Below are 26,816 nucleotides of genomic sequence, written 5' to 3'. Positions count from 1 at the left end.
AAGAAAAACACGGAAGATCGGAGGTCCGAGGATCCACTATGGCCTGATCGGGTGTCCTGCAGGGGTGGGACACCAATCAGAGGGCAGCAGACCCATATTCCTGATGTGGCAATTTCGTTTTTTCGACGCTGATTGGACAGTAGTCACACACTGTGGAGACTTTCATTTATAAAAAGTCATCTTGAGACATGTCATCGTATACTAATCAGGTCAGGTGCCGCGATAATCCATCATCTCTTATACCTAAGCAGTCAATCTCCCATGGTAAACAAGATGCGGAACTGCCCTGACCACAATGGCAAAACTCCTTCATGCTTGAGGACACTGCCAGGCAATGCTCCTTTTATGATGTTGAACATCCAGCGGCATCGTGATGTATCCGATAGCATGAGAGACGATCAAAATATACAACAGAATTCCCGTGGATTAGGATAATTACGATTATATTTATATATACAGTCGAATGATCTTCATGGTGCCCTTCTATTTTTCCCTGGAGGCATGTTTGCTGCCACTTGTCCAAACCCATATCCCTTCTGCGAGATCTGCACAAACACTTGATTACACCACTCATAGCATTCCTTGTTCCTCGTCCGATAATAGTCTTTTGCTGCCCATAATGGACTCAACAGCATCTGCAGACTCAAAACTCCTCGTCTAGGTTCCAGGCAGACACTAACCGCTTGGCATGTCAACCGGGCATGCCACGCTGCAACTTGCTCCATCCCATCGAATACCTCTATTGGAGGTTCTTCAGAAAAGACAAAAGCAATGTTTTCATCGTCATTGTTTTCATGAATTCGAGTCGTCTTGAGATATTCCATCTTCTCATACACGTTGATCATGTTGGTGTACAGCATCAGACTGCCAAACCAGTAAACCAAGAGCATCTCCATGACCGATTCAGTGGGGAAATCCACCATCCCGGGGAATAGTGAGCACAGTCGGGGGTCTCCCTCGCGCAATGGGCTGTTGGCTGCTGTTTCGTGTATCAAATAGAGAGGATCCTTGGCTGCCTGCAGTCGAGAATACCAGTCCAGCAGCCGTGCTTCTAGGTCTTTGGATTCGCGAAACAGATCTTCTAGGGTTCGGACCGTGTTTGGTGTGATGCTGGTCATGGCATAGACATTATCGCAGTGTTCCAATACCCCAGGCAGTGCGAACAGAATATCGCGGATTTCGTCAAAAAGCTCGCCTGTAGAAGGTGCCAAATGCCACTTTGGCTCGTTGAGGAATAATCGTTGCCGTCGTAGTATACATGCTTCCGCCCACTGAATTGTCAGTATGAGGATGTTCAAGCGAAGGACAGACGTACGATAAACAACCGCAATGGGCGATATAGGCTCAGCTGTAGAGGTCTTTCTGCTGTTGGAGGACCTCGGCCCTCCAATACTCGCCTGGCCACCTGGACGTGGATTGGCCACGCAGAAGGGCCATTCGAAGGATTCAAGAACTGCAAATATTACTATCATATTACTACGCATATCATTGCATGCCAATAGACTCACCTCGTAGAAGCCCATCGTCATGGCTGTACGGAGCAGCTCATCCTCTTGTCTTGGGCTCAAACGCCTATTCATTGTACAGACCATCTTCAACACTTGTGTATACCGCATCAGGCTGTTCTCGATCCATAAGATGTTCCCCTCTTTGGCACCGAGATACACCATGCCGTATGCCTCGGCTGCAGCATCAAACATGGCACTGTCGCCCATATACACAGGCAAATTAGTGAACCAGTCAGACACCGTGCCCCGGATCAGATTGTGGGCGGGCATCAAGATCTGCAGAAACTGTGTCACGATCTCCACCGCATGGCCCAGTGTAACTTGGCGTGGCAAAGTTTGTCTTGAATGGGCCACCGGGTGGTTCGATCGGGGCTGATCATCGTATCCCTCACACGGGACGGATCGCTTATGACAAGCTTGGCAAGTGGGACGCTCTCGAGAACACTGCTCAGGTCTGTATGTGATACTGTTGGGAGAATGACACGATGGAAACTCACTCTGACATGCCTGCGCTGACAGGTTCTACATGCTCTGTTCCCCGGCGGTTTCATTTTTGGCTGAAGCATTGCAAATATTTAGGTATTAATACGGGATCCTCCATGGATAAGTGGCTAGTCATGTTGGATCGAGGAGTCTTGACAGATCCGCCCCTTTTCGGATACTCCGCCAGGAACATTGTTTATCCATCCGAATCAGGATAAATCACTTCACATCCTCAACATGCAGTGATATTCGCCCCTAGCATGTTTTTTATAAGTTAATATAGTTGTTTTTAAATTCAGTGTTCTTTTGCTCTAATTTTATTATCTCCTCACTATAGCTATGGTGCTGTACCTATCTGGCCTTTATATAAAAAATATACAAACTATCCGTGAAGATCGACAGCAGAAATAGATCTCGATTAGTCGTATGATCCATCTATTCTGCAACCATCTGCAACAAGACTGGCTTGACATTACACAGCCTTCCTGCCCTTCTGGTGTATCGCTGCATACCGGGATATCCCAGTCGCGATGCTAATGGGAGGCCTTACAGCTTGACCATATCCAATGGCCATCCACTCTATCCATTCTTCTATAAACCATCCTAAAATATCGTAAATGATATCATCCATCGTCAAATCCTCATTCGAACCCACTGTTTGTATCCATTATCGATAAGATTGTGGCAACCAGAACCGACACTAGCCATATCCGGTTAGCCTCGGTGTTAACGCCTTCCAAAATCGCTTTCTCTTCTCCTTTCTTTGTCTCTTCTTTTCTCCCACTTTCTATCATCAATTATTCTTTCTCCTGCTAATAGCATCATGTCCTCGACTTCTAGCACAATCAGTTTGCGTAGGTCTTGTCAGGCGTGTGCAAAGGTCAAACGCCGCTGTGACCGACTCATCCCCAAGTGCAGCCGATGCTCCACCAAAGGCATCAACTGCGAGTACGTGAATGCCCCCCTCGCAGCCGGCATGACATCGAAGATTCAAAAGCAAAAGCCCATTCGAGCCATTACTTCGATCCCTCCGTCTCTAGATATGGAAATTCTCAAGACCTTCGAGCCGTCCATTGTTCGGTTTATCGTGAACGGAATGCGCGATTTCCCCAATGCATTCGCCCGAGACGTCAAAACATCGTTCATCCACCCCGATCTCTACGATAATCTATCCCTCCCTGGTCCAATCCAGGATCTTCACATTATCTGCGCCTCATACAATGCCAATCCCTCTTCCCAGCTCCTCTGCCGCGTCCTGAAACAAAAGTCCGCCGAAATCCGCCGACAGGCCGCCCGGGCCAGCACATTCGAAGACCTCCTCGTCTGCATCCAGGCATTGGTACTTGCTCAATGTATTCTCGTATTCGACAGACCCGAAAACGATGACCAGTATCTCGAAAGCACAACCAATATGCTCACAGGGCTTGCGTGGAAACTGTGGCAACAAGCCCCGATTCAACTCCCACATACTCTTAGCCCCCGACGGGCATGGCTACTTGCGGAGAGTGTCCGCCGCACCATTATCGTTGCGTACATTCTCCGCAGTGCCTATTCCTTTGATAAGCGCAATTACTCGGTCCGAACACCCTTCATCGAGGCGTTGCCATTCGACGTGCGCACGTCACTCTGGGATGCACCGGCAGAGAACTGGGAAGAAGCTGCAGTGACATCACAATCATCTATGGTGTCTTTGCGAGAATACTCAGGGATGCTGGAGTCTGGACGGGTCCATGGGATTTCTGCATTTGGGAATTTGATACTGGCTGCTTGTAAGGGGAAGACAGCGGCTACAGTTCAATTTCCGTCAAGACATCCCACTCTAGTGAGCTGAGCTTGCTTAGAATCAACACATGGATTTATGGATGAGGATTTTGCCAAACAAAATTACATCATTTGACGTGATTACTCGAATTGAGGCTGAATTATGGTAAGTGGTTATAAATTATATTCAATAGACGCCTAATATTTATACAGGACGCTCAGATCTACCGCAAAAACTGCTTCAGAAGGCCCGATAGCATCTCAGTCATGCCCTTATACAACTCCTGTCTCTTGACTTCAAAGGCTTCAAAAATGTCCTTGGCGGAACCAACCGGAATCTGATCCTCGCCCCTCAACAGTCTGTTCCAAGTTTCGTCGACAAACTCATTCAAGGGCATTCCGATCAGATGTCCATCCTTCAGATCGGGCTGGTGCTTGGTATCGTGCAATTCAGTCTGCACAGCGGGGGGATAGATCTCGAGAACCTTGACGTTACCCGGGCCGTCACTAACCTGGGTTCTCAATGCTAGGATGAAGTGGTGCAGAGCCGCTTTGGAAGCACCGTAGTTGGGGCACCGCATCATGGGAACAAGAGCCATCTGAGAGGTGGTGAAGGCGAGGGCCGTCTGTCCGGGTTGTTTTTGGAGGTGGGAAAGGAATGCTTTGGTAATACGGACGGCGGATGTGTAGTTGGTGATGAGTTCCTGATCTAAGATGTCAAGATCGACAGTTTCGGGTTCGGCAAAGTTAAACGGTCGCTGGATGCCGGAGTTGACAAACACGCAGTCCAGGTCGGGGTTTTCGGCAATAACTTCAGATGCGAATCGGGGGATCTGCAAGTGTTAGACAAGATGAGGCGAACAGGAGGATACACATACATCGTCCAATTTCATAACATCAAAAACCTTGGTCGTGACCTTGTCGCTACCGTTTGCCTGGACGAACTCCTCCAGGTTCTCCTTACGGCGACCGGCAATGACGATGGAAACGCCATGGCCGATAAGCTTGCTGGACAGGGCCTTGCCAATGCCCGAGGTGGCACCAATGACCAGAACCTTCTTGTATGGGAACGACATTGTGTTTCAATTGATTGTATCGATTGAATTGAAGATGAATGATTGAAGAAAACAGGAAATCACGGCCATCTTTATATGCAGATTCGACGGCAGTTACTTTCTCAAACAACCAAGATCGCCACTCCCGCGGTAGACACTAGTCTAGATATGGGTTAGTCTCCGCTGCTCCACTTGCTTGGTTCGGATGGATTCTAAAAGACGAAAAGAATCAAAACGAAGAATTATCAATAATATGGGGGAGTTATGGTATGCCCGCTATGTCCGTTGCTTTGTAATTGCTTCGGAGAGATAGTCGGGGGGATCAATTGTGTTGTCTTACTTGATACCGGTTTTAGAGGTAGTATGTGCAGAAATATATCCTCCATGTAGAAGAAGTATACTGATTATCTGCATGTGCTGTTTGCAGATACATAGCAATATAAATTTGATAATGAGTGCTTCTGATTGCTCGAATACACATAGTAATAGTAACATCATTGATTATATTTTGCACAGTACAAATATGCGAGGTATAACCAATGCCTGAATATCAACAAAATTGACTCCATGAGAAGAATTGAAATATTAAAAGCTTCATTCATAAACGTAAACTATATACATCTAAGGAGTCTCGGCAATGTTGTACACCAGCTTCTCTCCACTAACCTTACCCTCCTTCATCGCCTGCAACCCCTCCAAAACACCCTTCAATCCCTCACCACCAACCTTGGGCGGGTGCACCTTGACTTTGCCCTCCGCCAACAACTTCTGCGCAGTAGCCCAGAACTTCTCCCCGAATGCCTTATCCTCCGGCTTCGCGGGGAAAACATGCTCACCATAGTTGAACTCCTCGCCGACGACGGTATACCCGAGGGTCCAGCGGTCCTTGACATTCTCGCGCTCAAGCTTGACGGCCAGAAGAGCGCTGTAATCACCACCCTCCGTGGAGAGCGCGTTGTCAGAGAACTTGACGCTGGATTCGAGGGAGATGGTGTCGAAGACGAGCTTGAGGTTGTTCTTGGTGTATTCGCGGATAGCAGCGGCGGCGTTGGGGTCATTGTAGTCGAAGACAGCGTCTGCGCCGAGCTTCTTGACAAAGTCAAAGTTGCGAGGCGAGCAGGTAGTCAGGACGGTGTATCCGGACAACTTGGCGAACTGGATAGCGAGGGAGCCGGTAGCGGTGGAACCGCCGTAGATGAGGATAGGCTCGGGCGATTTCAAAGGCTCGGTAGGCCAGGCGAGCTTCAAGCTCTGGTACAATCCCTGGCCGACGGTGCTAATACCCACGCCCAGCGTGGCAGCCTCTTGGAAGCTGAGGTTATCGGGGATCTGGATCTGGATGTCGCCCTTGACGGCGATGTACTCGGCGAAGGTGCCGTCCTCGGGCTGGACGGCGTTGCCGCCATGGGCGAAACCGCAGATGCGATCACCCTTTTTGAAGGGCTTCTTGACGTCCTTGCCGACTTCCTCGACAATACCGGCGTAGTCGCAGCCGATGAGGACACCGGGGGGAGCGAGGAACTCGATGTGCTTCCAGTCGGTGGGGTTCAGGGCGACACTGACGTTCTTGACGAGGATGTAGTCGTCGCGGAGAGCAGGACGGGGTCTGTCTGCCACCAGGTTGGCGGTCTTAGGGGCAGTGACGGCAATGGCTTTTTGAGACATGATGATCCAATTAATGAATGTTGGTTTGTTGATGATGTGTTACATGTGCTGGGTCAAGGGTTAAATAGTGGACAACGGAGCGGAGCAAAAAATGAAGCCATTTGGTGCATGACGTCATGGATTACCAATCAAGATGAGGAATGCTGACCAATCAGCAGGAGATAAACGGACTTAAAGATCAGAATAAATAACCTCGGGAGGTGATATTGAATTAGAAATCAGAAATACAAGACGATTTGAACCGTTTTTAGTGTCAGAATCAGAATGACGGAGACTAAGCCGGATCAGGCGTAAGGCTGCAGCCATCCATGGTTGCTTTTGCTGTTGGGCTGCTGTGATAGGACGATACTGTGGCTGAGGCTAAATCCTTCATTTTCGCAATAGCCTCAACTATCAGCTTACCACTTGTTGTTAAATGTAAGTTGAAGATATTCAAGTAAGATAGTTGTATTCTCAAATTCCATTCAAGTAGTCACTGAGAACTCCCTTCCGTTCTTTTTCGTGGGTATCACAATTTCCTCCATCCGCTATAATCGAGAATGCGATTAAACAAAAACTTCCGTAATGATCATAAAACGTAAATCCCTATAAAGTAGGCCAACACCACACGATGTTGGCCAACCAAGCCAGTTTTCTAGGTAGACTGTTCGCCAGTCACTTCATCCAAAGTCCTCCGAATGCGATCCTCTACCATCTCAACCATCTCTGGATCATCCGCATACTCCTCGCATAGCTTTTGGGCCTCGTTGATACTTATGACCAGCGAAGCAACCTTTGGAATCTCCTCTCTCACGACCTCGATATTGCAGATGATAGCATCGAGATGATCCGCGACGCTCTGGGCAGTATCTGTTGGTTGTTCCAAGTGAAAACGGAGTCTGTTGAAGATTGTAGTGTAGTAGCGGTGCAGGCGCATTCGGTACTCGTGAAATCGCTGTTTCATGGCAAAGATTGTAGCATGCAGATGATCTGCGTTGTGCTGTGTGTTCTGTAACGTGTCTCTGGACATGTTGATGTAGAGGTTCTGATTAGTTGAGATGATTTCTTATGAATAGAGTCTTCGATTGGTTGAATCAAGAGGTAGAAGATGGAGGTAAGATACTAAAGGAGGCTGGAGATGGGATGGTCGAGGAGAGTAGAGATATGGAGAAGAGATGGAGGAAGAGGATGAGTTCTTAAATACGCGTGGGAAGCAGCGGAGGTGAGGGTTGAGGGAGACGAGGCAGGACAGTGAGGTGAGAGTGAGATGAATCTACCACCACTACCTTATATACTTGATATGGGTCTAGTCACTCTGATACCCAACCTCTTTGAAATCCCATACCAAATCCGCCTCTTCATCCGGATCCCCCACGCCCTCTACAATCGGAATCATCTCATCAATTCCACGAACCTCTTTCAAACTGCAAGCTCCAGACGCCATAACATCTCTCAGCTTGTCAATTTGCGCATCAAACCCTTCATTTTCACCCTTCTGATATCCCAGAATAGTCAGCTCCTCCAGACTGTCCGGTAGACTGTCTACCACCATGTCCCCTCCCCTCTCCGTACCCCGGGCAAAGTATACCAGAAAATCAATTGCCAGCCTCAGTTCTTTCAACGCAGTAAACTCTTTCAAAGAGCCACTGTTTTCCCAGAATGAGGATAGGAATTCCGCGTCTTCCCCTTCTTCCTCGTCTGGGCTTCCACCCCAATCAGGCTCTTCATCGTCGTCCACCAAATAAAAGGGATAAACATGCTCCTCAATGTCAATGTCCAAAATCTCCAATGTTTGCTTATGTGGACATAACGCTTTTATGATCGCTTTAGGGTTGAAGGTGTTGTACCCCCTGCCCCGATCCGCTCTGCCGCCCATCGTGAATCGGAATTCCTTGAGTATTGCGCAAGGCGATATCACTTTTGCAAGATATGTACTCCCGACGAAGGAATGCGTGATTGAAACCCGAGTGATATTGCACGGGCCCTGCACAAGATCCGGCATCCCGTTATCCCGATCGTCTTCGAGGACATCCGTGCCCACCCATTCGATAGATGGGAGACGATCGAATATCGGGAAACAGCCGATAAAGTCCATTTCCTGATAGTACCGCTCGTCGTCCAGGTCTTGTTTGTTAATTATATACACCTTGCGCAGATTCTGAAGGTATGGCTTCCCCACTGGATTTGCATTTGCGTCACGGAACAGCTTATCAAGCGGAAAGTCGACGTGATCAGCTTCGGCCCATGGCCAATCAGTCATGTAGTATCCAAAGTAGTTATAGAACGGCTGCGTCATAGCTATAGAGACCAGATGAGGCGATAATGCGACCAGAACCGCCGCTATGGCCTGTGTGATAAAGGCGCAGCGGTTATCCCATCTGTTTAGATTTAGTACCATGCATACATACATGCAAAGGCAAGTTGAATTAAAGACTCACCTTAAATGTCCCTTGTGTTGTTTCTTTTGCATCAGCATGTTGATCACGCGGCGTTCATTGCGATCTACGAAACCAGCCTTTCGGACGGCACTTGCCAACAGCCGCATATCCTCATCAGACAGTTCCCGCTCAAAGACCCCTTCTTTATACTCTTCAGGGCCACGCAGCGGTTGCCAGTGGTCAATCTGCCGCACAAAATAGCCAAGGCTAGGTCGTCGGATGATATCCATCAGTAGGTTAAATGCGCGATCAATACCCTCATCCCTGCCGGTTATGTGGATCCGATTGTACTTTTTGCGGGTTTCCATGTCGCACAGGGCGTGGAGAGTGCGGCATTGGATGGAGAAATTGGCCACATCGCGGTTGGAAAGAAGATGGGAAATAATTCGATGATGGACTTCTGGGGGGAGAGTTAGGAATGGCATGTTATATTGTCTTTGTGATGTTTTATTTTGATGGAGAAGTGAGGTCTATTTAAAAGTGGATTGGGATTACCCGAATGGGACTAGCCTAGCATCTATCCTTGCCTACGAACTAGTATATAGATCATAGTATATAGAACTAATAGCCGACCATGTTTTGGGCTTTCGATTTGATATTTCTCCCTGGAATTGCTCAGACCCATTTGTTGTCAAACACCTTTCCATCAACATGGTTTATCATCTCCTTGACTGGTGGCAGGTGGTCTCTTCCAGCCCCAAACAACATGCCCATCCGCATCACCTTGCGATAATTCCTTCCCGGGGATACCTTGCCCAGGACATACTCCTGGCGAGTCTCAACACGAGTAGGGACTGGGACTGACCTTCCAACGATGGCTTCCATGGCTTGCCACGCAAAGGTGATGGCTTCTTTAGCTCCAGCTGGAATGCCAGCATCGTCAAGCATGAAGATCTTAATATTGGGATAATTTTTCTGGATAAAGGCCGTGATGTTGGGATTGTAGGCGCCTCCACCACACATGAATAGCTCTGCAATTTCCATATCCGTGGGTGCATATCGTCTGTAATGATCTACGATGGCCTGCGCTGTGACACGAGTTATGGTCGCGACAACATCGTCCGGCGAGAGACCCTTTGCCTCGGCCTTTTGGATCAGTTCAAACGCGAGCGTGTCTCTGAATACCTCCCGCCCGGTTGTATTTGGCGGATCAAGCTGGAAGTACTCATGCTGCAGGAAGTCATCAACAAGAGACTGATCAACAGTGCCTCGTGCCCCCATTTCTCCATCGCGATCATATTCCCTCTCCCCGTTGGTATAGTGGCGTACAACTGCATCGATAAAGACATTCCCCGGCCTAGTATTGAAATCATAGCACTAGTCCACGCCCCCTGCACTATCAGGCGGGATGAAACACACATTCGCAATGCCCCCAATATTCTGACACGCACGCAGCTTCGTCGGATGGTGAAGGAGCAGCGCATTTAAAAAAAGCAATCAGCGGCGCACCCTGGCAACCTGCTGCCTGGTCGCTGACGCGAAAGTCAGTGATGGATGTGATGCCAGTGCGAGAGGCGAGAATCGACCCCTCCGCCATGGTGAGGGCGCTTTTAACCTCATTAGCTTCGGGCATGGAGAGGAGCCAGATGGTTTGGCCATGGGAGCCGATCACGTCAATGGTAGCCGTGTCGATTTGCACGTTTTGGCTGAACTGATAAACGCTGTTGGCGAATGTTTCGCCGAGGATGACGTTGACTTCAGATAGTTCTGAGGGGGAGGTTTTGTTGTGTAGGATGATGTTCATCACGCGTTTTTTGATGGTTGGTTCGAGGGGGATTTCGCCGTACTGCGCTATATTAGATGCATGGCTATAGATATAAAATATCATACCTTGAGCAGTTGAAAATGCAGGGGGGATTCCGGGGACTCCTGGTAAAAGTGACACAGAGTACAGTCGATGCCATGCTGACGGTCAGTTTATGCCTGATAAAAGGAGGAGAGAGTATACCATACTGGTGCCACTATTCAGACCCAGGACAGTGAGGTCCAACACTCCATTATCGATAGAGCCCATGGTGATGATACTTATGAAGACAATAATGATAATCAAGAGAATTGCGATGAAGTGGTTGATGCAGTGAGAGAGTGTGTATTTCATTCTCGCATCTGTCGGCCATTCGGCCGAATGGCTGCAGGTCCCTAATGAGTGGCTAGGATTAGCTACCTATCTAGATACATTTAGGCTGTTTCCAGAAATATTCTGTGACTGCGGTTAAAGGCCTGACTCCTCTTCCCTCAGTTTATATGCAGATGTAAAGTAGTTCCTATCACACACGGGGTGCTCCCCTAATTATATAAAGACACTTACTATAGAATGTAAGCTAGTTTAAATCATATATAGTATCCTCCTAATATCCTCAGGCATATCAGTACACACATATTATCTATATTCCCAACCTATCTATACCTATAGACTTACTCCCCTCTACCGCGGAGATAGACAGGGGCAACTGGAAGTATATATCCCAGTCAATTTAACCGGGGTGCGATTCAAAGCCATGACCACCTAGAGATGGCTATTATTACCCCTTTACTCTCACTGTCCAATAACAATTCATCTAGAGGTGATTGCCGAGTAAGTGCTTACCAATATAATACCCCGGCCGTTCATGCAGGCTATACAATCACTGCAAGGGGGTACCCCTGCCTTTGAAGATCGAACCTCGCCTGTTATTTTGCTTTCGATTTGATTCCTGTCCTTCCATTGTCTGTCCTGAAATGCACCTCCAGAAAGATGGGCTATACTACTCTCTGGGCACGCCTCTCTCCTCGCCAATTGAACATCGCCATCCACCTCTTCTCCCTCATCTCCATCTTCTTCGAGGGATATGACCAGGGAGTGATGGGAGGCGTCAATGCCTCGCCTTACTATGTGACAACAGTAGGAATCGGCACTGCAGATGGCACCGTCACCAACGAAACACACCAAGGAGGCATCGTCAGCATCTACTATCTCGGATGCATCTTTGGCTGCTTTGCTGGCGGATATCTCGCAGATCGTATTGGGCGGGTTAATGGTCTATTCATCGGTTCTCTATTTGCCCTCGTTGGAGGTGCGCTTCAAGCGGCGTCTCAGAGTTCGGATTTTATGCTTGTTGCTCGTGTTGTGTCGGGCATTGGGACTGGAGGTATTTATTCTGTCTTATATTTGAATTTTTCTAATTGAATAGCGTTGACTGGCATCACGCCGGTTCTTGTATCTGAAACTTCCTCCGCCGATCACCGCGGTGGCTTCTTGGGATACGTCTTCATCGCGAATTGTAAGTATCCCTTTATCTTATATACCTCTCACTGACCCTCCAGATCTGGGCATCTCCATCGCCTACTGGCTCTCCTTCGGCCTGGCCTTTATCAACAACGGCTACTCAGATATTCGCTGGCGATTCCTCCTCGCCTTCCAATGCATCCCAGCCCTCCTCTTGGCTGTTTTTGTCAAAATGCTCCCTGATAGTCCGCGCTATCTTGCATCTGCCGGACGGTACGATGAAGCATATGATATCCTCGCCCGGATTCGAGGCCACAGGGTTAGCGAGGATGAGATCGAACAGGAGCACCAGGAAATCATCACTGCAGCAGGCAACTCTCAGCCTCCTTCGCCGATGCAGTTTGTGAAAATCCTTCTTGGGAGAGGGAAGCCGGAGAATCTGGGTAGACGGGCGTGGCTTTGTCTGTTTTTGCAGATCATGTCGTCGTGGACGGGGATTACGGTGAGTTTCTCCTTTTATATACAAGATGTACATTTCTTAATTATCAATAGGCTATTACTGCGTATTCTCCTGTCCTTCTCAATCAAGCAGGATATAGCCGGATCACACAGAATGGACTGGCCGGTGGACTCAACACCATTGGAATTGTTGGAACCATCATCAGCGCACAGATTGTTGATCGGTTTGGTCGTCGTTCCTGTCTGATTGCCGGATCTGCTATCCTATTCACCGTCCAAGTAATTGTAAGTCAATCAATCCATATGGTCCTGGCCAAATCTAACCATCCAGGCTGGATCTATATACGAAGCCTCCCTCCATAATCCCTCCAAAGCAACCCAATACGCACCCGCAGCAGTCGCAATGCTCTTCCTCTTCAACCTGGGGTATGCACCATCCCTAACTTAACATAAACCATACCATACTGATACGATAACCAGATACGCCGCAACATGGGGCACAGTCGCCTTCCTCATCCCAACGGAAATCTTCCCCTCCTCGCTCCGCGCCCAGGGCAACGGATTCGGCATCACCGGGTGGGCGATCGGGGTGGGAATGACCACATTGATCAACCCCATCATGCTGGGTAGCATCACCAGCCGCAGTTATTTCCTGCTAGCGGGGTTGAATTTGTTGTGGATTCCGGTTGTTTATTTGTTCTATCCAGAGACGAGTGGACGGTCGTTGGAGTCGATTGAGACGTTGTTTGTGGCTGGGAGTGTGTTTTCGTGGAGGATGGAGGAGGCGTATAGGAGGGGTGGCGATGAGGTTAAGGGTTGTTGATTGTATAGGAATTAATAGGACAGTATGGATTATGATTAAGTATGGGTAGGGGTGCTTATATCTCTACTGGTCACAGCATATGTCATTGGATTCTATACAACTTTGTTAGTAATTGATAATCATCATCGGGTTGGTTTACATTTGATGAGGCTATAAATACAGTTAAATCAGTTTATCATCTACGTTATGTTGCGTCCATAGCATCTACCCTCAGCCAATACGACCACACATATAGGGGCTGACCACCCTATTTATATCACACGAACAGGTCGATCCCGTGGGGTAACGCATTGATTGCAGGTTGGCTAGATCTGATGTGATTGATAGCCCTGTCGTACAGATCTGAAGCATAGTTAATCTAAGACCGACGCAAGGGATGGCAGATGGAACGGTATATACTATATTATATCTAGCTTATATGACAGTTCTATCAAGTATCACGCAGGTCCGCTATGGAAAAAGATGACCAAAAAAGAAAAGAAGAAGAAAGAACACGGTCGCGCTCCGACCAGATATCAATAAATCAAGTTATACAAAGAAAGATAATCGTGTCTCTTTTTCTCATCCCTTTCCACATTAGACTCTGGGTTATGTTTATTGGCCTAGTTCTTGAGGGGGTTTGGCCATTGGAGGGGGCGCCATGGGGTATGGTTGTGCGGCTGCTACCATTGCCTGAGGCGAGTTGAGGAGTGAGTATCGCTTTTTCCGCTCAAATAGCGCCCAGGCGAGACCGGTGCAGGCGAGGACACCGAGGGGGACACCCACGCCGACACCGATGGCGACGTCTCGGGAACTGTTGTTCTTGTCGTTGGCGTTGCAGGTGGTGTTGGTGTTGCTGGTGGCACTGTCTGCGCTGGTGGAGTCACAGGTGTTGGTATTGCTGCTGCTGCCGCTACTGCTGCTGGTGGTACTCTCGCTGGCAGACGAAGTCGAGGTGGACGACGAGACAGCTATACTGTTACCTCCCGTGGGAGAGATGGTGTCGGCGGCACAGGAAGCACTGGCCATAAGGGCTTTATCCATGACGACATCGCCGTCGGGGAGTTGAAAGGCGGCCTGGTCGTTGAAACAGCCGACGCTGGAGGAGGAGTTGGCGACGATCGAGTTGCAGCAATACCAAACGCCCGCCTGTTTGGTATTTTCCAAGAGCACGATGGAGCACGCGGAGCCCTGTGGCGAATCGGCTATTTCCGTGTTAGAGACGATCGTCATTAGACGAGGAGATTGATAGGCGTCGGTGAGCACTTACTTCCGTAACATTGACGAGGACAGCTATCACCCCAGCCGGAATCGGTGCAGCTGCTACGGTAGAGGGTGAACGGTTGCGCAATGGCCATGCAGTATCCATTATCGAGGCAGATGGAGTTGGGCGAGCAACACGAACTGTACGTGCCGCTGTTACAAGGGACGTCGCCCGTGGCCACTGTTTTATCGGGCCAGTAGCACGTCTGACCGGCAGCTAAAGCGGCCGAGACGAAGAGGGCGAAGAGATTTGCAGACAACATGGTGGATATACAGGACGATCTGCCCGACTCTCAGCAAAAGAGGATAACGAAGGACATGAGAGGATAAATGAGGATAAAAGGAGGGAAACGAACAGCAGGAAAAACCGACAGACAGAGGCAGTGAGCCTTGATGCAGCCTTGCGCCTCGTCTAGCAGCTACTGCTGTCAGCATTAATTAGCCTGGATAGCCATGCTCTCTATCCAGCTAATGATCCTGTCTCTTTCCACACCAATAGAAACACTGGCCTTTCCGCTAAGCACGAGGGTCCGTTGCACGCAACAAATCACCGTGTTGGCCCCCACTCAGCCAGCCTGGCCCACTGTTTCTCGGACGAAGCTTGACGATTGAATTCAGTTCGTGCCATCGCGACATGATTGTTGGGATGGGCCGTGGACCCTGATTCGTCTCGACACAGGCCCGACCGTTTCTCTTCAGTCCTGGAACGGATCGGCAGGTTACAGTGGGCGAGTCTGGTTACTGTCACTGTCCAGTGGTCGGCGATACAGAAACAGACGGAAGCCCCTGAGGCTGACCGGCTCCGTTCATTTCCCGTGGGGCGTCTGATTGGCGGAGAAAGTGACAGATCCGTCAAGGTTTTCCTCGTGTGGCTCGATTCGGCCTAGTTCCGCCATATCGCGTTGCATTAGATTCAGTATGACAAATTAATATCTTATTATTATATATATTACCAGAGTATTGAGAGCAAATGATAGAGATATAATAGTGATAAATAGAAGAATCGTTATAAATATAATATGCACAGTTATCAAATGGCATATTATTAAAGTGATCGGCGTACGGGTGGCGGGAGCAGACATGGATGTAAGGCTGTGCTGCCCCTCTTGCGACGCTGGCTGGTCTCGGCAGTGGTATTTCACACCCAGGTCTTCACCGCCTTCCGGAATCCCCCCCTCTGATTCGGCGCTATGTTTATCTCCGCCTGGCAGAACCCTAGCCGCACACCGTTTATCCAGGCTATCCGCAACCATCCACCCACTGGACCCCTGTTCGACACGACGCTTTTGCACTCTTTTCTTTTTCTTTTTTCTTTTTTCTTTTTTTTTTTTTTTTCCCTGAGGTCATGTTGTTCTTTTTCAGCTGTCCATCTCAAATCCTCTTAATGTTTCTCTTGATCCATTCTTCTCCTCCAGTCCAGACCATGTGTTAGTAGGCTTGACGCCTGCTCCTCTTCCTCTTCTTTCTTTCTTTTCGCTGCTGATGCCCATTTTCCACTCCCGCTCCCCCATTCCTCCTTCAATTCCTCTGCATCGCCGGACAATGTTGCAGCTTCGCCGGGCCTCTTGGCCCTATTTTCTCATCCCCATCTTTCTCCTCTTTCTCTTCTTCCACGGTCTACCCTCCGCCCCTTCTAGCCAGTCTGACAAGAACGTCCCACTGGCTGCCCCTCCCGCCGCCGCCGACCAGTCTGACGTTCTGCACCCCGGCGACTTTATCGATGCAGCTCGCCACCGCGATATTCACAGCGAAGCTCTGAATGCGCCCGAGACCCTCTTGGACGAGCCCGACGGGCCTGGCACGCTGCATGACTTGCGGTATGCTTGTCCATCGCGTCTGTCTCCATCTCAATCTCACTGACGCCTTCTAGGAATGAAAAGTTCTATCTGGGCGGCACTCTCTCCCTCACCACCGAAGAGGTCGGCGCCGCTCACCCCAAACCTGCCATCTTCGACCCCTACCCCGCATACAACAGCCACCAGTGGAGTAAGGAGTGGAAGGGAGAATACAAAGTATGCGAGGGACCTCGTGGCACAGATCTCGATCGCACAAGTCCTGAGGATATGATCTCCGTCTATCGCGGAAACCAAAGAGGTAATGCCGTCATCTTCTCACCGTACTTTTGTACGGTCGCTGACCGTCTTCAGAATTCCCCTATCCCATGTTCGGATCGCAGGAAGCCATGGGTGTCGACCCCAACGTTTGCTCCGACCGCTACTCCCGTTACGGCCCTTACGGTTACGATGAGGACAACCACCAGACCGTTCCCGGCTTCCAGAGACCCCGTAAGGTCCGCTGGGACAATGTCAACTGGGGTGAACTTCAGACCCAGTGCTACGAGCGCAACGCCGACCGTTACAACCCGCACTTTATTGACCAGCACTACAGCCGACATGTTCTCACGACGGATATCCCCCAGCGCCCCGTGGCTTACACTGAACCCACGTCGCCAGTGACCAAGTCGTACAAGCCGCGCCAGGCTGTCGTCCTCCGTGCTTCCTCGGAGATGAACTGGACCCAGAGTCACCGTCAATACCTCCGTTCGTTGATCATGGAATTGTCGCTGCATACCGGTATGGAGTACCAGGTGTTCTTCATGGTCGATGTCAAGGACGACTCCCTCCCGATCGAAACCGAAGACTGGGCCGTGAAGCATGTCTTGGATAACTCGGTCCCCGCCGAATTCCGCAACATGACTGTCATGTTCAACGAACGACTTTTGGAGACATGGTACAGCAAGGTCGAGGAGCACGTCGCTAAATACCAGCACTTGCAGCCCATGCAGATTTTCGCGCAGATGTACCCCGAGTTTGACTACTACTGGCAGTTTGAGTTTGACGCTCGTGTTGTTGGCCACATGTACCACTTCCTTGAAGCCGCCATCGCGTTCGCTAAGAAGCAGCCCCGCAAGCAGCTCTGGGAGCGCAACGCCTACTTTTACACCCCCGGCGCCCATGGTACCTACGAAGACTTCTCGGAGATGGTCAGCAAGTCCATGGTGGGCAAGGATGGTGTCTGGGGCGCTGTTCCCGTTCACGGCATTAACCCCGTCGGACCCAAGCCTCCCGTCGCCAGCCCTCAAAACGACAACTACGAGTGGGGTGTGGGTGAAGAGGCCGATCTCATCACCTTCCTCCCCATCTTTGATCCCCGCAAGACGACCTGGACCTTCCCCAACATGCTCTGGAACCTGGCGATCGAAACTCCTCGCCGCTCGTCTGTCATCACCCAGTGGCGCATGTCGAAGCAGCTTCTCGATGTGATGCACGAAGCTCAAATGGAGCAGGGACTTGGATTTGTCTCTGAGATGGCTGGCCCGTCATTTGCTCTCCTGCACGGTCTCAAGGCCGTCCACGTTCCTCACCCGATCTACGCTGACGGCAAGTGGACGCCCAAGGAAATCGCCAAGATCTACAACCCGGGTACTCCGGAGAACATCAACGGTGAACCAGACAGTGTCTGGAACTGGAACCACCTTTACGACCACATCATGTACCGTACCACCTACATGTTCACGACCCAGGCGGCCGAGGACTTGTTCAGACGGTGGTTGGGATACAAGCCTGACCCTAACCAGTACACCGACGGCAGTCGCGTATGTTCTCTCTTTCTCCCTCAATTCTGATCTGATGCTAATAATCTTACAGCACGAAGATGGCCAAGGACGTTTCTGGTACGATGGTGGTAGCTTGGTAAGTCTGATATACATTTCCTCATGATCTTCGCTAACTTGACCAGAACGAACCCGCATACGGCCGTCTCTGCTTCCCCCACGTGTGGCTGCACACGATCAAAAACTTCGAACTTCAAAAGGGCCCCGACATGGCCGTTCCAGTCTAAACATAGAATTTGCTTTCCATCTAGCGCTTGCTCCCTTCGTCTATCTGGCCCGAACCGGCCATTTTCTTTTCTTTTCCGATTTCGTGTATGTATTATTTGGGTGTCATTGCTGGGTTATCATTTTCTGTAAATAAACAACGGTAGAACGGACACGATTGGTGTTAATGATATTTGATGTCTGAATTTGACAGGGCCAAAGCTGTAGGGATGCATCTGAATGTCTGAATCTCTGAGATCTCAAACTTTATCGTGTGGCACTCCACATTTCGTGGACGATGACGTGTCCACATGCCTTGCGTGACGAAAAGATTGAGGCTATATGACTCTGAAACAGATCGACATGTATCGGGCATTTGCAAGGAAGTGATGTATCACATACCACGGATAATATAATTACAATTCACATGACCGACGATCTATTCAATCAACATGAAAAAACGGCCTCTCACTGTGCGGCGAAACATACGACGTCCCCGAAACATCATGACAGACCGGCTCCGCACGCCTGAAATGCACAATCGCAATCAGCCGCCCCAGCACTGCAAACTCCATCTTCAACTTGATACTATACACACTCGACTTGATGATCACCTGGATAAAGTAAAAATCCAAATACTCCAACGCCAGCAGCGTGACATCCATGAGTATCGCGACGAGGTTAATCGCGATCAGCTCGTATAACAGCCTACTCCGCTGTCTATCGTGGTGGAAACGAATCAACTTGACCGTTTCCCAGATATAGAAGGTTGAGATGAGGATCTCCTGTGCACAGAACCAGGTTATTTGGATTCGTTCGATGATGGTGAATGCCTGATTCCACGGGTGAGTCTTGAAATACGCCGCGCCGTAGTAGAGCACCGTGGTGGGGATGATGAGCGCGATCGAGTCAACAATAATAATATTCCGGAGCCACTTCAGGGCTTTATAATTCTGCGAGATAATATGCAGACGCGAATACAGCACCACCGATTGACCCGGGACGAGAAACCAAAAGCCCACGTTGGAGACGGTGAGAATCAACCACAGCGGACCGATGTCGTAGAAATCCAGCAACGAGCCGATGGTAGCTGGGATCACGCCCATCGTGTTGGAGAGTAGTATTGACCAGAAGTAGACGCCCGTGTAGCGGTGGAAAGTGAGGAGGATGAGAACAAACAGTTCGACGGCGTTGTATAGTGCGATGGAGATGAAGGCCGCCATTGTGAGTTTTGTGCTGATGTTGCCCGGGGTGTTTCCGCCGAAAAGTCGGGCGGAGGAGTGTAGGTTCTCCATGGTGGGTGGGCATTGGTATTACTGATTCTATTGGAGATGTATTTGATGTAGACAGATATGGGGATTCATGGTGTCTTCGTTTTTGAGTTGGGGGGGTGAAGCCTCATACTCATTCGACTGTGGTATATCCATGGATGGGAGGGTTTTATGGTTTGTGGCTGATTTCGACAGGGAAGAATGCTTGACTGAGTGTTAATTTCATATAACATGATCTCTATCTGTAGAATAATTAGTTTTTGCTTGTGGAAATGATATTATCTCATGGTAAAGGAGTGGTGGTATTTGTTTATACACAGTAGTCCACCTCACGTGGTGGTGGAATAAATCCAGTAGTGTAAACCTTTAATATGAACAACAGTTGAAATGGACTTTGATTGAATAGAATTAAAGTATTAAGTTATATAATATCCCGAATATCTACGAAATACCTACTGGTGTAGGTACATGACCAGAAAGGCAGGCTATACCGACCACCCAAAATGCATCGCCATCGCCTTCCACAACACCAACCGCCAAACAATGCGATAACCCCCGCATCAGAAGTTTATCAGCAAGAAGTTATTTTGTGACCTTCCATTTGCAAGTGCAGGAAAGCCTCCCCGGATAAAACAGCGGTGATCTACAGGTATATGTACACTGTCTCTCACCACAACATATCCAAATCATTTACATCTCCATCTATCTTCGCAATGGCAAACCGTGGCCCTACATTCGATCGGAACATCTCCTGTATCCATGATCTGAAGGTCCTGGGCAGTGAGAAGCTTCCTATCATGTATCGAGGTGAGATTGCAGTCATTTTATTTGGGCTTTGCTAATGCTGTATAGACTACTATAACGAAGGTGCTATGGATCTGATCACGTATGATATCCTCATCTTTAATAAGGATCAATTAAATTAAATATCAACAGTCTAAAAGACAACGAAGCCGCCTACGATCGGTATAAAATCCGACCTCGCATTCTCCGCAACGTCGACCAACTCGACACGTCAACCACCATTTTTGGCGTCAAGGTATGTCACTTCATCATTTATCAAGACATCACTAACGGAGTAGACTCCTCTCCCCTTTGGCTTCAGCCCCGCTGCAATGCACAAACTGGCTCACCCAGATGGCGAACTTGGCACTTCTCGCGCTGCTGCCAAATTCGGGCTGTGCATGGGGTTGTCATCGTACTCGACTACAAGTCTGGAAGAAGTCGCTGCACAGGGAACTGGGAATCCTTATGCGATTCAAATGTGTGTGTTGAAAGATCGATCACTGACGCTGCAATTACTGCAACGAGCAGAGAGTGCGTATTTCATATTCAATCCAATGGTGATTCGGTCCCAGCTAACGCAAACAGAGGCCGGATATAAAGCGCTGTTCCTCTCAGTCGACGTCCCCGTCCTGGGCAAGCGTCTGAACGAATACCGGAATAGCTTCGATCTCCCCGAAGACATGTGGCTGCCCAACATTCTATGCAAACTAGCCGATGAAGGCGACAGTGAGCGCATTGCCTATGGTAAGTTTTCTTCTTTTCTTCCAGCGATGGAACGAGATTCTGACCGGTAGACCCTACACTGGACTGGGAATCCGCCATTCCCTGGTTACGAGCACACACCACGATGAAGATTTGGCTGAAGGGTGTTTCCTCGCCTGAGGATGTGCAACTGGCTATCAAATACGGCGTGGATGGTGTCATTGTGTCGAATCACGGTGGACGGCAACTAGACGGTGCACCCGCCACGCTGGATGCGCTACGAGACTGCGCACCAGTAGCAAAAGGGAAGGTCGCCATAGCCGTGGATGGAGGTGTGCGACGGGGCTCGGATATCTTCAAAGCACTCGCTCTTGGAGCGGAGCATGTGTTCCTGGGAAGGATTCCCATCTGGGGACTGGCTGTATGTTTCCTTCTGATGATACTGGGCTGGGCTAATGTCGACAGTATAATGGACAAAAAGGAATCGAGTTGGCGATTCAGATTTTGATGGAGGAATTGAAGACGACCATGGCACTAGCTGGGTATGTCTGCTCTATACCTGAATATAAAATATATGCTAACTGGGCAGATGTCGATCGATCGAGGATATTAACGCGAGTTATTTGTCGGTTTTACGGCCGGATGGGAGATTGGCCAAGTTGTAGATCATAGCATAGCATAGCATTTAATGGCATTTAATCAAAGATATGCATAATTGAAGCTTTCTGTATGTTTAATATAATTTTCCAATGGGTATTGTAGAAATCAATTCCCTACGCGAGTCTACGATGGGCATACCCTGCAAAGTACAGCTTTTTATACTGGAACTTGGCATACTATTGATATCTCTCTTCTACTAAACAATGATAAACTCTGAATCTATAGTTCGGCCTTAATATTAGGGTGCCTTAGTATCATCTGTACAATTTGTGCAGCTGAAGCTATCCAGACCAACTACAAGAAATCTCTCGAATGACCGATATTGACTATGTAGATGACCAAACCATTAAAGCAGACTTAAATATCTATATCATTGACTTTATAATACTGGTTCTATTTAAGCATCAGGATCCATGTTCACATGCACAGCCTTGATCTGCGAATATCCCTCCAACCCAGCCTCTCCCAACTCCCTCCCAATCCCGCTCTGCTTAACACCACCAAAAGGAACCCGGAAATCGCAATCCTGACTGCTGTTGATCCAAACCATACCTGACTCGATCTTCCTCGCCATCCGGTGTCCCCTGACGAGATTCTCGGTAAAGACAGCAGCGCCAAGGCCATATGTTGTATCATTCGCCATCTGGAGCGCGTCTTTCTCGGCCTTGAATTTGACCACCACAGCGACCGGGCCGAAGATTTCCTCTTTGTAGATGGTCATGTCGGGCGTGACGTCTGTGAAGATGGTGGGCGCGATGAAGAATCCCTTGCCGTCTTTCTTCTGTGCCTGGCCGCCTGTCAGCACCGTGGCGCCTTCTTTCTTCCCCTGCTCGATGTATGCCAGTACGCGGTTGAATTGGGCTTGTGAGACTTGTGGTCCTTGGAAGGTTGCGCTTTCGAAGGGATCGCCGACGGTGCTGCTCTCTGTGAGAGATTTAAACTGTGCCAGGAAATCGTCGTAAACGGATTCTTCAACGAAGATGCGCGATGTCGCGGTGCAGATCTCGCCCTTGTTCGACATGATGCCGATATGCGCCCATTTCACAGCTAGATCTGTTCGTGCGTCACCGAAGACGATCAGCGGCGACTTGCCTCCTGTCTCGAGGGTGATGTTCTTCAATGTAGCGCTGGCCATCTGCATGATCTTCCTCGCTGTAGCGGTCGAGCCAGTGAATGCGACCTTGTCAACATCCGCGTGCTGGACCAGCGCCGAGCCCGCGTCTTGTCCCAGTCCATTGATGATGTTAATCACGCCCGGTGGGAAAATCTGCCGAATCAAAGTTCCCAAAACAAGAACACTCAGAGGTGTCTGCTCCGCAGCCTTCAACACAACCGTATTACCACACGCGATCGCCGGACCAAGTTTCCACGCCGCCATCGACAGCGGGTAATTCCACGGAATAATCTGACCGACGACGCCGATCGGCTGGCGGATTGTGTAGGCGAACTTGGCCGAGGTGGTGTTGATGGTCTGTCCGAATGTTTTGTCCGCCCAGCCGGCGTAGTAGCGGATGGTGCCTATCGCTTCCGGGAGGTCGCCTTCAAGCGCTTCGCTGTATGGTTTACCTGGAGAGTCAGCATAGGCTAAAAGGCAGAGAAGTGATAACAAACCATTATCCCATGCGTCGATGGTAGCGAAAAGCTCCTTATTCTCTTCCATCATATCGGCCAGACGGGTCATCATCTGCCCTCTTTCGGTGGGTGGGAGATCCTCCCATTCAGGGCTGTTTAGTGCGTTGCGCGCGGCTTGGACGGCGATATCGACATCTTCAGGACCGGCGGCGTAGACTGATGCGATGACCGATTCATCGCTGAGAGATTAGTGATGCTTGAAAATTAAGAAAGATAAACTCACCTTGGGTTAATCGAGTCGATCCTCTTGCCCGATTTCGAAGCCACAAATTCGTTGTTGATAAACAGACCCAGCGGCTGGGCGTAGGTACGGCCGTTGGGGGCTGTGAGCTGGACTGTGAGATCAGACATTCTGAGACGATGGTACCAGACGATAGATGAATGTATCTGCTGCGTTGACGAGATGATATGAGGGGGAGTTGATATAAGTACGTGAATGAGGGGTGTCTGGATCGGGCAGGTCGATGCGGGCCAATCACAAACAGAGTAGCTGCAGGAGTAGCATTATCACATTCCAAATGCTGGAAAATGTATCAGAATGGAGATATTCCACTGACATCTGTTTAATTTATTTTGCAACTCTTTTGGAGCAAACGAAACAAGAAGGTCATCACGAGGCTAGGCCATTTCGGGACGAAGCTTATCTTATCGGTGCGGGGTGACTGACTTGGAGATATCTGGGGTAGAATCCATTATGATGCCAGCAGACTTCCAGTGTCCGTTACATGGGATAGAAAGTGGCAGAACATCGTGGATGAGATCTGAAAATGTCAATTTGAAGGGATCTCGAGTATTCGACGCTGGAAGCTAGAGTATAATCAACAAAGGCATTGATGTTTATCATTTAACCTAGCCAAAGCTTCGAAATAAACAGCTTGACCACCCTAGGCATAAACATGATCACCGTGCATGCATATCGTAAAACATTACTATCCATGCAGAAGAATCCCATCCAGTATCTGACCATAGATACAATCGACCAATCAACACCCGACGTGTCGTTATTCGCACTCGCGGGTTTTGCGGCACCTAGCGCTGTAAATCCAATAGTCAGACACCCGCTGTGCATTGATAACAGGTTCCTCGCCAGACAAAATCCACTTACTGACAGGAAAAGACCTAGGAATTCGCAGCAGAAGCTGTCTTTCCGTTGGTGACACGCTTTGTCTGCGCACTTTCCCGAAGCGTTTTCTCCATATCACGTAGCTTGACCTGAAACTGGAGCTCTTTGATGGAAAGACGTTCTTCCTGGATCTCGAGTTTTGCTTCACGAATTCTGAATCCCAGCTCTTGGATCCTCTTTTCCTTTTCTCCGATTTTTGTCTTGCGATTCTTGATCTCGCCATCGAGTTCCCCCACGATTTCAGTATGTCCACCTTGGTAGTTGGGAGTTGATTCTCCTGCCGCCGTATAGAGGCTGCTGATCAAAGACATCCTGGCAGAGGGAGAGGGCTGGGCAGTGAGCTCGGTGCTGGAAGTAGCCATCATTGCAGTGGATGTGGCAGGTCCTTCGAGACGAGGTCTTTTGTTGGGCCCGTCTTCCCTTGGAGTTGGCGGTGTGACCCAGGCTTTCTGTCCTTGCTGGGGGACGGGGGCAGCTGGTTGGGCCTTGAGAGGGGTCGTCTGCCCGAAGGAGGGTGTTTTGGGGGGGACCACGTTCTGCTGGCTTTGTGGAGAGAAGCTGTTGCCAGAGTTGCGAGGCTTTGGGGGCCAGTTCGCGGGTGTTTGAGGAACAGGCGTGGGGTTTCTGTTGTTACTGGACATGTTGATGGGGTGGTTTTGGTGGTTGGGAGAGAAGATGGGAAGAGAAAGTGGGCGAGTGGAAAGAGAGGGCGTTGTTGTGTTGGTCGACAGTGAATAAACAGTCAAACAGCCTAGCAACAACTACAACAACACAAACATATACCAAGAGATTGGAGAGATACTGTCAGTGCCTGAGAAAAATAAAATTTATTCCACAATATCATATCGACTATCATATACACATGTAGAGTCAGATCAGTAAATATGATCATAGAGGACGGTCTAGCCATAGTGGTAAAGATTGAGATAAAGACAAGATTATTCCTCTGGAGTCAAGATGAAACCAGTTCTTGCCCCTGGAATTATATTCCCAGAAGGCAGGTGACGGTCTTATGCTACGCCTATATATTTCTGACAACCAAGCAACCATCCAGGCAGGTCCCCAGGGACAGGATCTGGGCAGTATAATATCACGAATCAGCAGATATCGATGCAAGGGAAGTTGCCAGTGCACAGTCAGCACAGCCAATCCTTTGTGTCCGGGTGAAGCGGGGTAGAAGGAGTGGCAGACTAATCATAACAATGATAACCTGCCGTTGTTGGCTTGCACTGAATAAATGTCTCAGGTTTATAGGATTTGTTGTATTTGGGAGAAGAATTGTCGTCATAGGATGGCGAAGTAGCCCTGATACTGTATATCACTGCCTGATTGTCTCCAAATCGGGTAATCAACGTTGATCAGAGCGACAAGGCTGTCCGACTTAGGGCTTGAGACAAGGCTCTCTCCACAGCTAGGCATAGGAGATGCAGGTCCTGTCATCATGAGTAAGTTCCCATCCTGTACAAAGTCAAATATAGATCAGTTTGCACCAGGCAATTTATATGTTTTCAGTCTCCGAGCAGTATATAAGGCATTGCGATATCCTTCCAATCCGTCTACAATCAACAATCCCGCTTGTCTTCAACAAGAAACCCATCATCTTTTACAAGGTCACATCATATTAATCGATCCTCAATCCCCAAGATGAAGCTCAGCCTCAGCATCGGAATGCTCGCTCTCCTTGCTACTGGCTCAGTTGCCACTGAATCAGCTGACTCGGCATATCGTAAGTGGCGTCCTGGTATATTACCACCTTTTCTAATAGCTATTTTAATCTGATTATACCTGCTGGCACAAGAAGTGCCTTGGTAGATGCGAACCGACGGCCGAAGGAAGAGATGGAACTGTCACCGGTCCACATGCCAATGGATATGCATGATGCTATCTTCAAGCTGGCAGGCCAGGCCACCTAGATCCTGGCTCGCCAGCAAAATGCACGGGCGCCACTGGCTGCAAAGTCCAAAAGGGCGAAGATGTTTATTGTGAGACCTAGGATGCCAGTGAGGAGTTTGGTGGATGCTCGACGAGCTGAGTGCCGAGCAGTACAGGGCTCTTTCCAGTCCTCAGTGCGAAACTGGGCTGTTGTATTTATCATTTTGATTATATACGAGTCTCAGGAGAGTTCCGATCATCGATCAATCCAATCCTTTTCATTCCTGGGCCATGGAGGCGAGATATTGAGTATTAGATATCAAAGTCCCTTACGC

At 49.2% G+C, this 26,816-nt stretch overlaps 12 protein-coding genes across 12 annotated transcripts; 4 read left to right on the top strand and 8 right to left on the bottom strand.

Moving 5' to 3' along the window:
• Window positions 1-419: 419 nt before the first annotated feature.
• On the bottom strand, window positions 420-2,013 carry ASPWEDRAFT_69255 (uncharacterized protein; the record flags this gene model as incomplete). The annotated part of the gene is made up of 4 exons (XM_040839027.1): window positions 420-1,271; window positions 1,316-1,453; window positions 1,509-1,974; window positions 2,006-2,013. 4 exons carry the CDS (start codon window positions 2,011-2,013, stop codon window positions 471-473), a joined length of 1,413 nt encoding a protein of 470 aa, XP_040689697.1. The 3' UTR covers window positions 420-470.
• A 705-nt stretch (window positions 2,014-2,718) lies between these two features.
• ASPWEDRAFT_534080 (Zn(II)2Cys6 transcription factor domain-containing protein) lies at window positions 2,719-4,019 on the top strand. The gene is made up of 2 exons (XM_040837877.1): window positions 2,719-3,918; window positions 3,975-4,019. The coding sequence occupies exon 1, from the start codon at window positions 2,815-2,817 to the stop codon at window positions 3,820-3,822; it is 1,008 nt and encodes a 335-aa protein (XP_040689696.1). The 5' UTR covers window positions 2,719-2,814; the 3' UTR covers window positions 3,823-3,918; window positions 3,975-4,019.
• Window positions 3,977-6,472, bottom strand: ASPWEDRAFT_51907 (uncharacterized protein; the record flags this gene model as incomplete). Its single annotated transcript, XM_040837673.1, has 5 exons — window positions 3,977-4,103; window positions 4,137-4,351; window positions 4,430-4,585; window positions 4,631-4,810; window positions 5,474-6,472. The coding sequence occupies 5 exons, from the start codon at window positions 6,470-6,472 to the stop codon at window positions 3,977-3,979; spliced, it is 1,677 nt and encodes a 558-aa protein (XP_040689695.1).
• Window positions 6,473-7,534: 1,062 nt separating this feature from the next.
• ASPWEDRAFT_183991 (uncharacterized protein) lies at window positions 7,535-9,326 on the bottom strand. The gene is made up of 2 exons (XM_040832008.1): window positions 8,890-9,326; window positions 7,535-8,829 (listed from the first exon to the last, which is right to left on the bottom strand). Exons 1-2 carry the CDS (start codon window positions 9,312-9,314, stop codon window positions 7,758-7,760), a joined length of 1,497 nt encoding a protein of 498 aa, XP_040689694.1. The 5' UTR covers window positions 9,315-9,326; the 3' UTR covers window positions 7,535-7,757.
• Window positions 9,327-9,504: 178 nt separating this feature from the next.
• Window positions 9,505-10,903, bottom strand: ASPWEDRAFT_28605 (uncharacterized protein; the record flags this gene model as incomplete). The annotated part of the gene is made up of 3 exons (XM_040833162.1): window positions 9,505-10,186; window positions 10,281-10,675; window positions 10,838-10,903. The coding sequence occupies 3 exons, from the start codon at window positions 10,901-10,903 to the stop codon at window positions 9,505-9,507; spliced, it is 1,143 nt and encodes a 380-aa protein (XP_040689693.1).
• Window positions 10,904-11,618: 715 nt separating this feature from the next.
• Window positions 11,619-13,530, top strand: ASPWEDRAFT_134610 (uncharacterized protein). Its single transcript, XM_040829321.1, has 6 exons — window positions 11,619-12,017; window positions 12,060-12,149; window positions 12,193-12,596; window positions 12,647-12,838; window positions 12,885-12,979; window positions 13,034-13,530. Exons 1-6 carry the CDS (start codon window positions 11,624-11,626, stop codon window positions 13,374-13,376), a joined length of 1,518 nt encoding a protein of 505 aa, XP_040689692.1. The 5' UTR covers window positions 11,619-11,623; the 3' UTR covers window positions 13,377-13,530.
• Window positions 13,531-13,970: 440 nt separating this feature from the next.
• ASPWEDRAFT_172801 (uncharacterized protein) lies at window positions 13,971-14,881 on the bottom strand (the record flags this gene model as incomplete). Its single annotated transcript, XM_040830980.1, has 2 exons — window positions 13,971-14,560; window positions 14,626-14,881. 2 exons carry the CDS (start codon window positions 14,879-14,881, stop codon window positions 13,971-13,973), a joined length of 846 nt encoding a protein of 281 aa, XP_040689691.1.
• A 1,057-nt stretch (window positions 14,882-15,938) lies between these two features.
• On the top strand, window positions 15,939-18,607 carry ASPWEDRAFT_41244 (DUF3405 domain-containing protein). Its single transcript, XM_040835511.1, has 5 exons — window positions 15,939-16,435; window positions 16,489-16,712; window positions 16,766-18,213; window positions 18,266-18,310; window positions 18,357-18,607. Exons 1-5 carry the CDS (start codon window positions 16,161-16,163, stop codon window positions 18,456-18,458), a joined length of 2,094 nt encoding a protein of 697 aa, XP_040689690.1. The 5' UTR covers window positions 15,939-16,160; the 3' UTR covers window positions 18,459-18,607.
• A 251-nt stretch (window positions 18,608-18,858) lies between these two features.
• Window positions 18,859-20,009, bottom strand: ASPWEDRAFT_183986 (uncharacterized protein; the record flags this gene model as incomplete). The annotated part of the gene is made up of 2 exons (XM_040832007.1): window positions 18,925-20,009; window positions 18,859-18,874 (listed from the first exon to the last, which is right to left on the bottom strand). Exons 1-2 carry the CDS (start codon window positions 19,728-19,730, stop codon window positions 18,859-18,861), a joined length of 822 nt encoding a protein of 273 aa, XP_040689689.1. The 5' UTR covers window positions 19,731-20,009.
• A 410-nt stretch (window positions 20,010-20,419) lies between these two features.
• Window positions 20,420-21,859, top strand: ASPWEDRAFT_111800 (alpha-hydroxy acid oxidase; the record flags this gene model as incomplete). Its single annotated transcript, XM_040828272.1, has 8 exons — window positions 20,420-20,513; window positions 20,559-20,592; window positions 20,643-20,745; window positions 20,789-21,023; window positions 21,078-21,236; window positions 21,287-21,615; window positions 21,660-21,736; window positions 21,784-21,859. The coding sequence occupies 8 exons, from the start codon at window positions 20,420-20,422 to the stop codon at window positions 21,857-21,859; spliced, it is 1,107 nt and encodes a 368-aa protein (XP_040689688.1).
• Window positions 21,860-22,251: 392 nt separating this feature from the next.
• ASPWEDRAFT_172797 (uncharacterized protein) lies at window positions 22,252-23,837 on the bottom strand (the record flags this gene model as incomplete). Its single annotated transcript, XM_040830979.1, has 3 exons — window positions 22,252-23,420; window positions 23,466-23,665; window positions 23,710-23,837. The coding sequence occupies 3 exons, from the start codon at window positions 23,835-23,837 to the stop codon at window positions 22,252-22,254; spliced, it is 1,497 nt and encodes a 498-aa protein (XP_040689687.1).
• Window positions 23,838-24,271: 434 nt separating this feature from the next.
• Window positions 24,272-25,381, bottom strand: ASPWEDRAFT_41239 (uncharacterized protein). The gene is made up of 2 exons (XM_040835510.1): window positions 24,592-25,381; window positions 24,272-24,521 (listed from the first exon to the last, which is right to left on the bottom strand). The coding sequence occupies exon 1, from the start codon at window positions 25,248-25,250 to the stop codon at window positions 24,606-24,608; it is 645 nt and encodes a 214-aa protein (XP_040689686.1). The 5' UTR covers window positions 25,251-25,381; the 3' UTR covers window positions 24,272-24,521; window positions 24,592-24,605.
• Between the last annotated feature and the right edge of the window lie 1,435 nt (window positions 25,382-26,816).

Source organism: Aspergillus wentii (genome assembly GCF_001890725.1).
Source record: "Aspergillus wentii DTO 134E9 unplaced genomic scaffold ASPWEscaffold_4, whole genome shotgun sequence".
Classification (NCBI taxonomy): domain Eukaryota; kingdom Fungi; phylum Ascomycota; class Eurotiomycetes; order Eurotiales; family Aspergillaceae; genus Aspergillus; species Aspergillus wentii.
The sequence above is the reverse complement of the archived record's forward strand: the minus strand, read 5'-3'. Positions and strand labels throughout refer to the sequence as shown.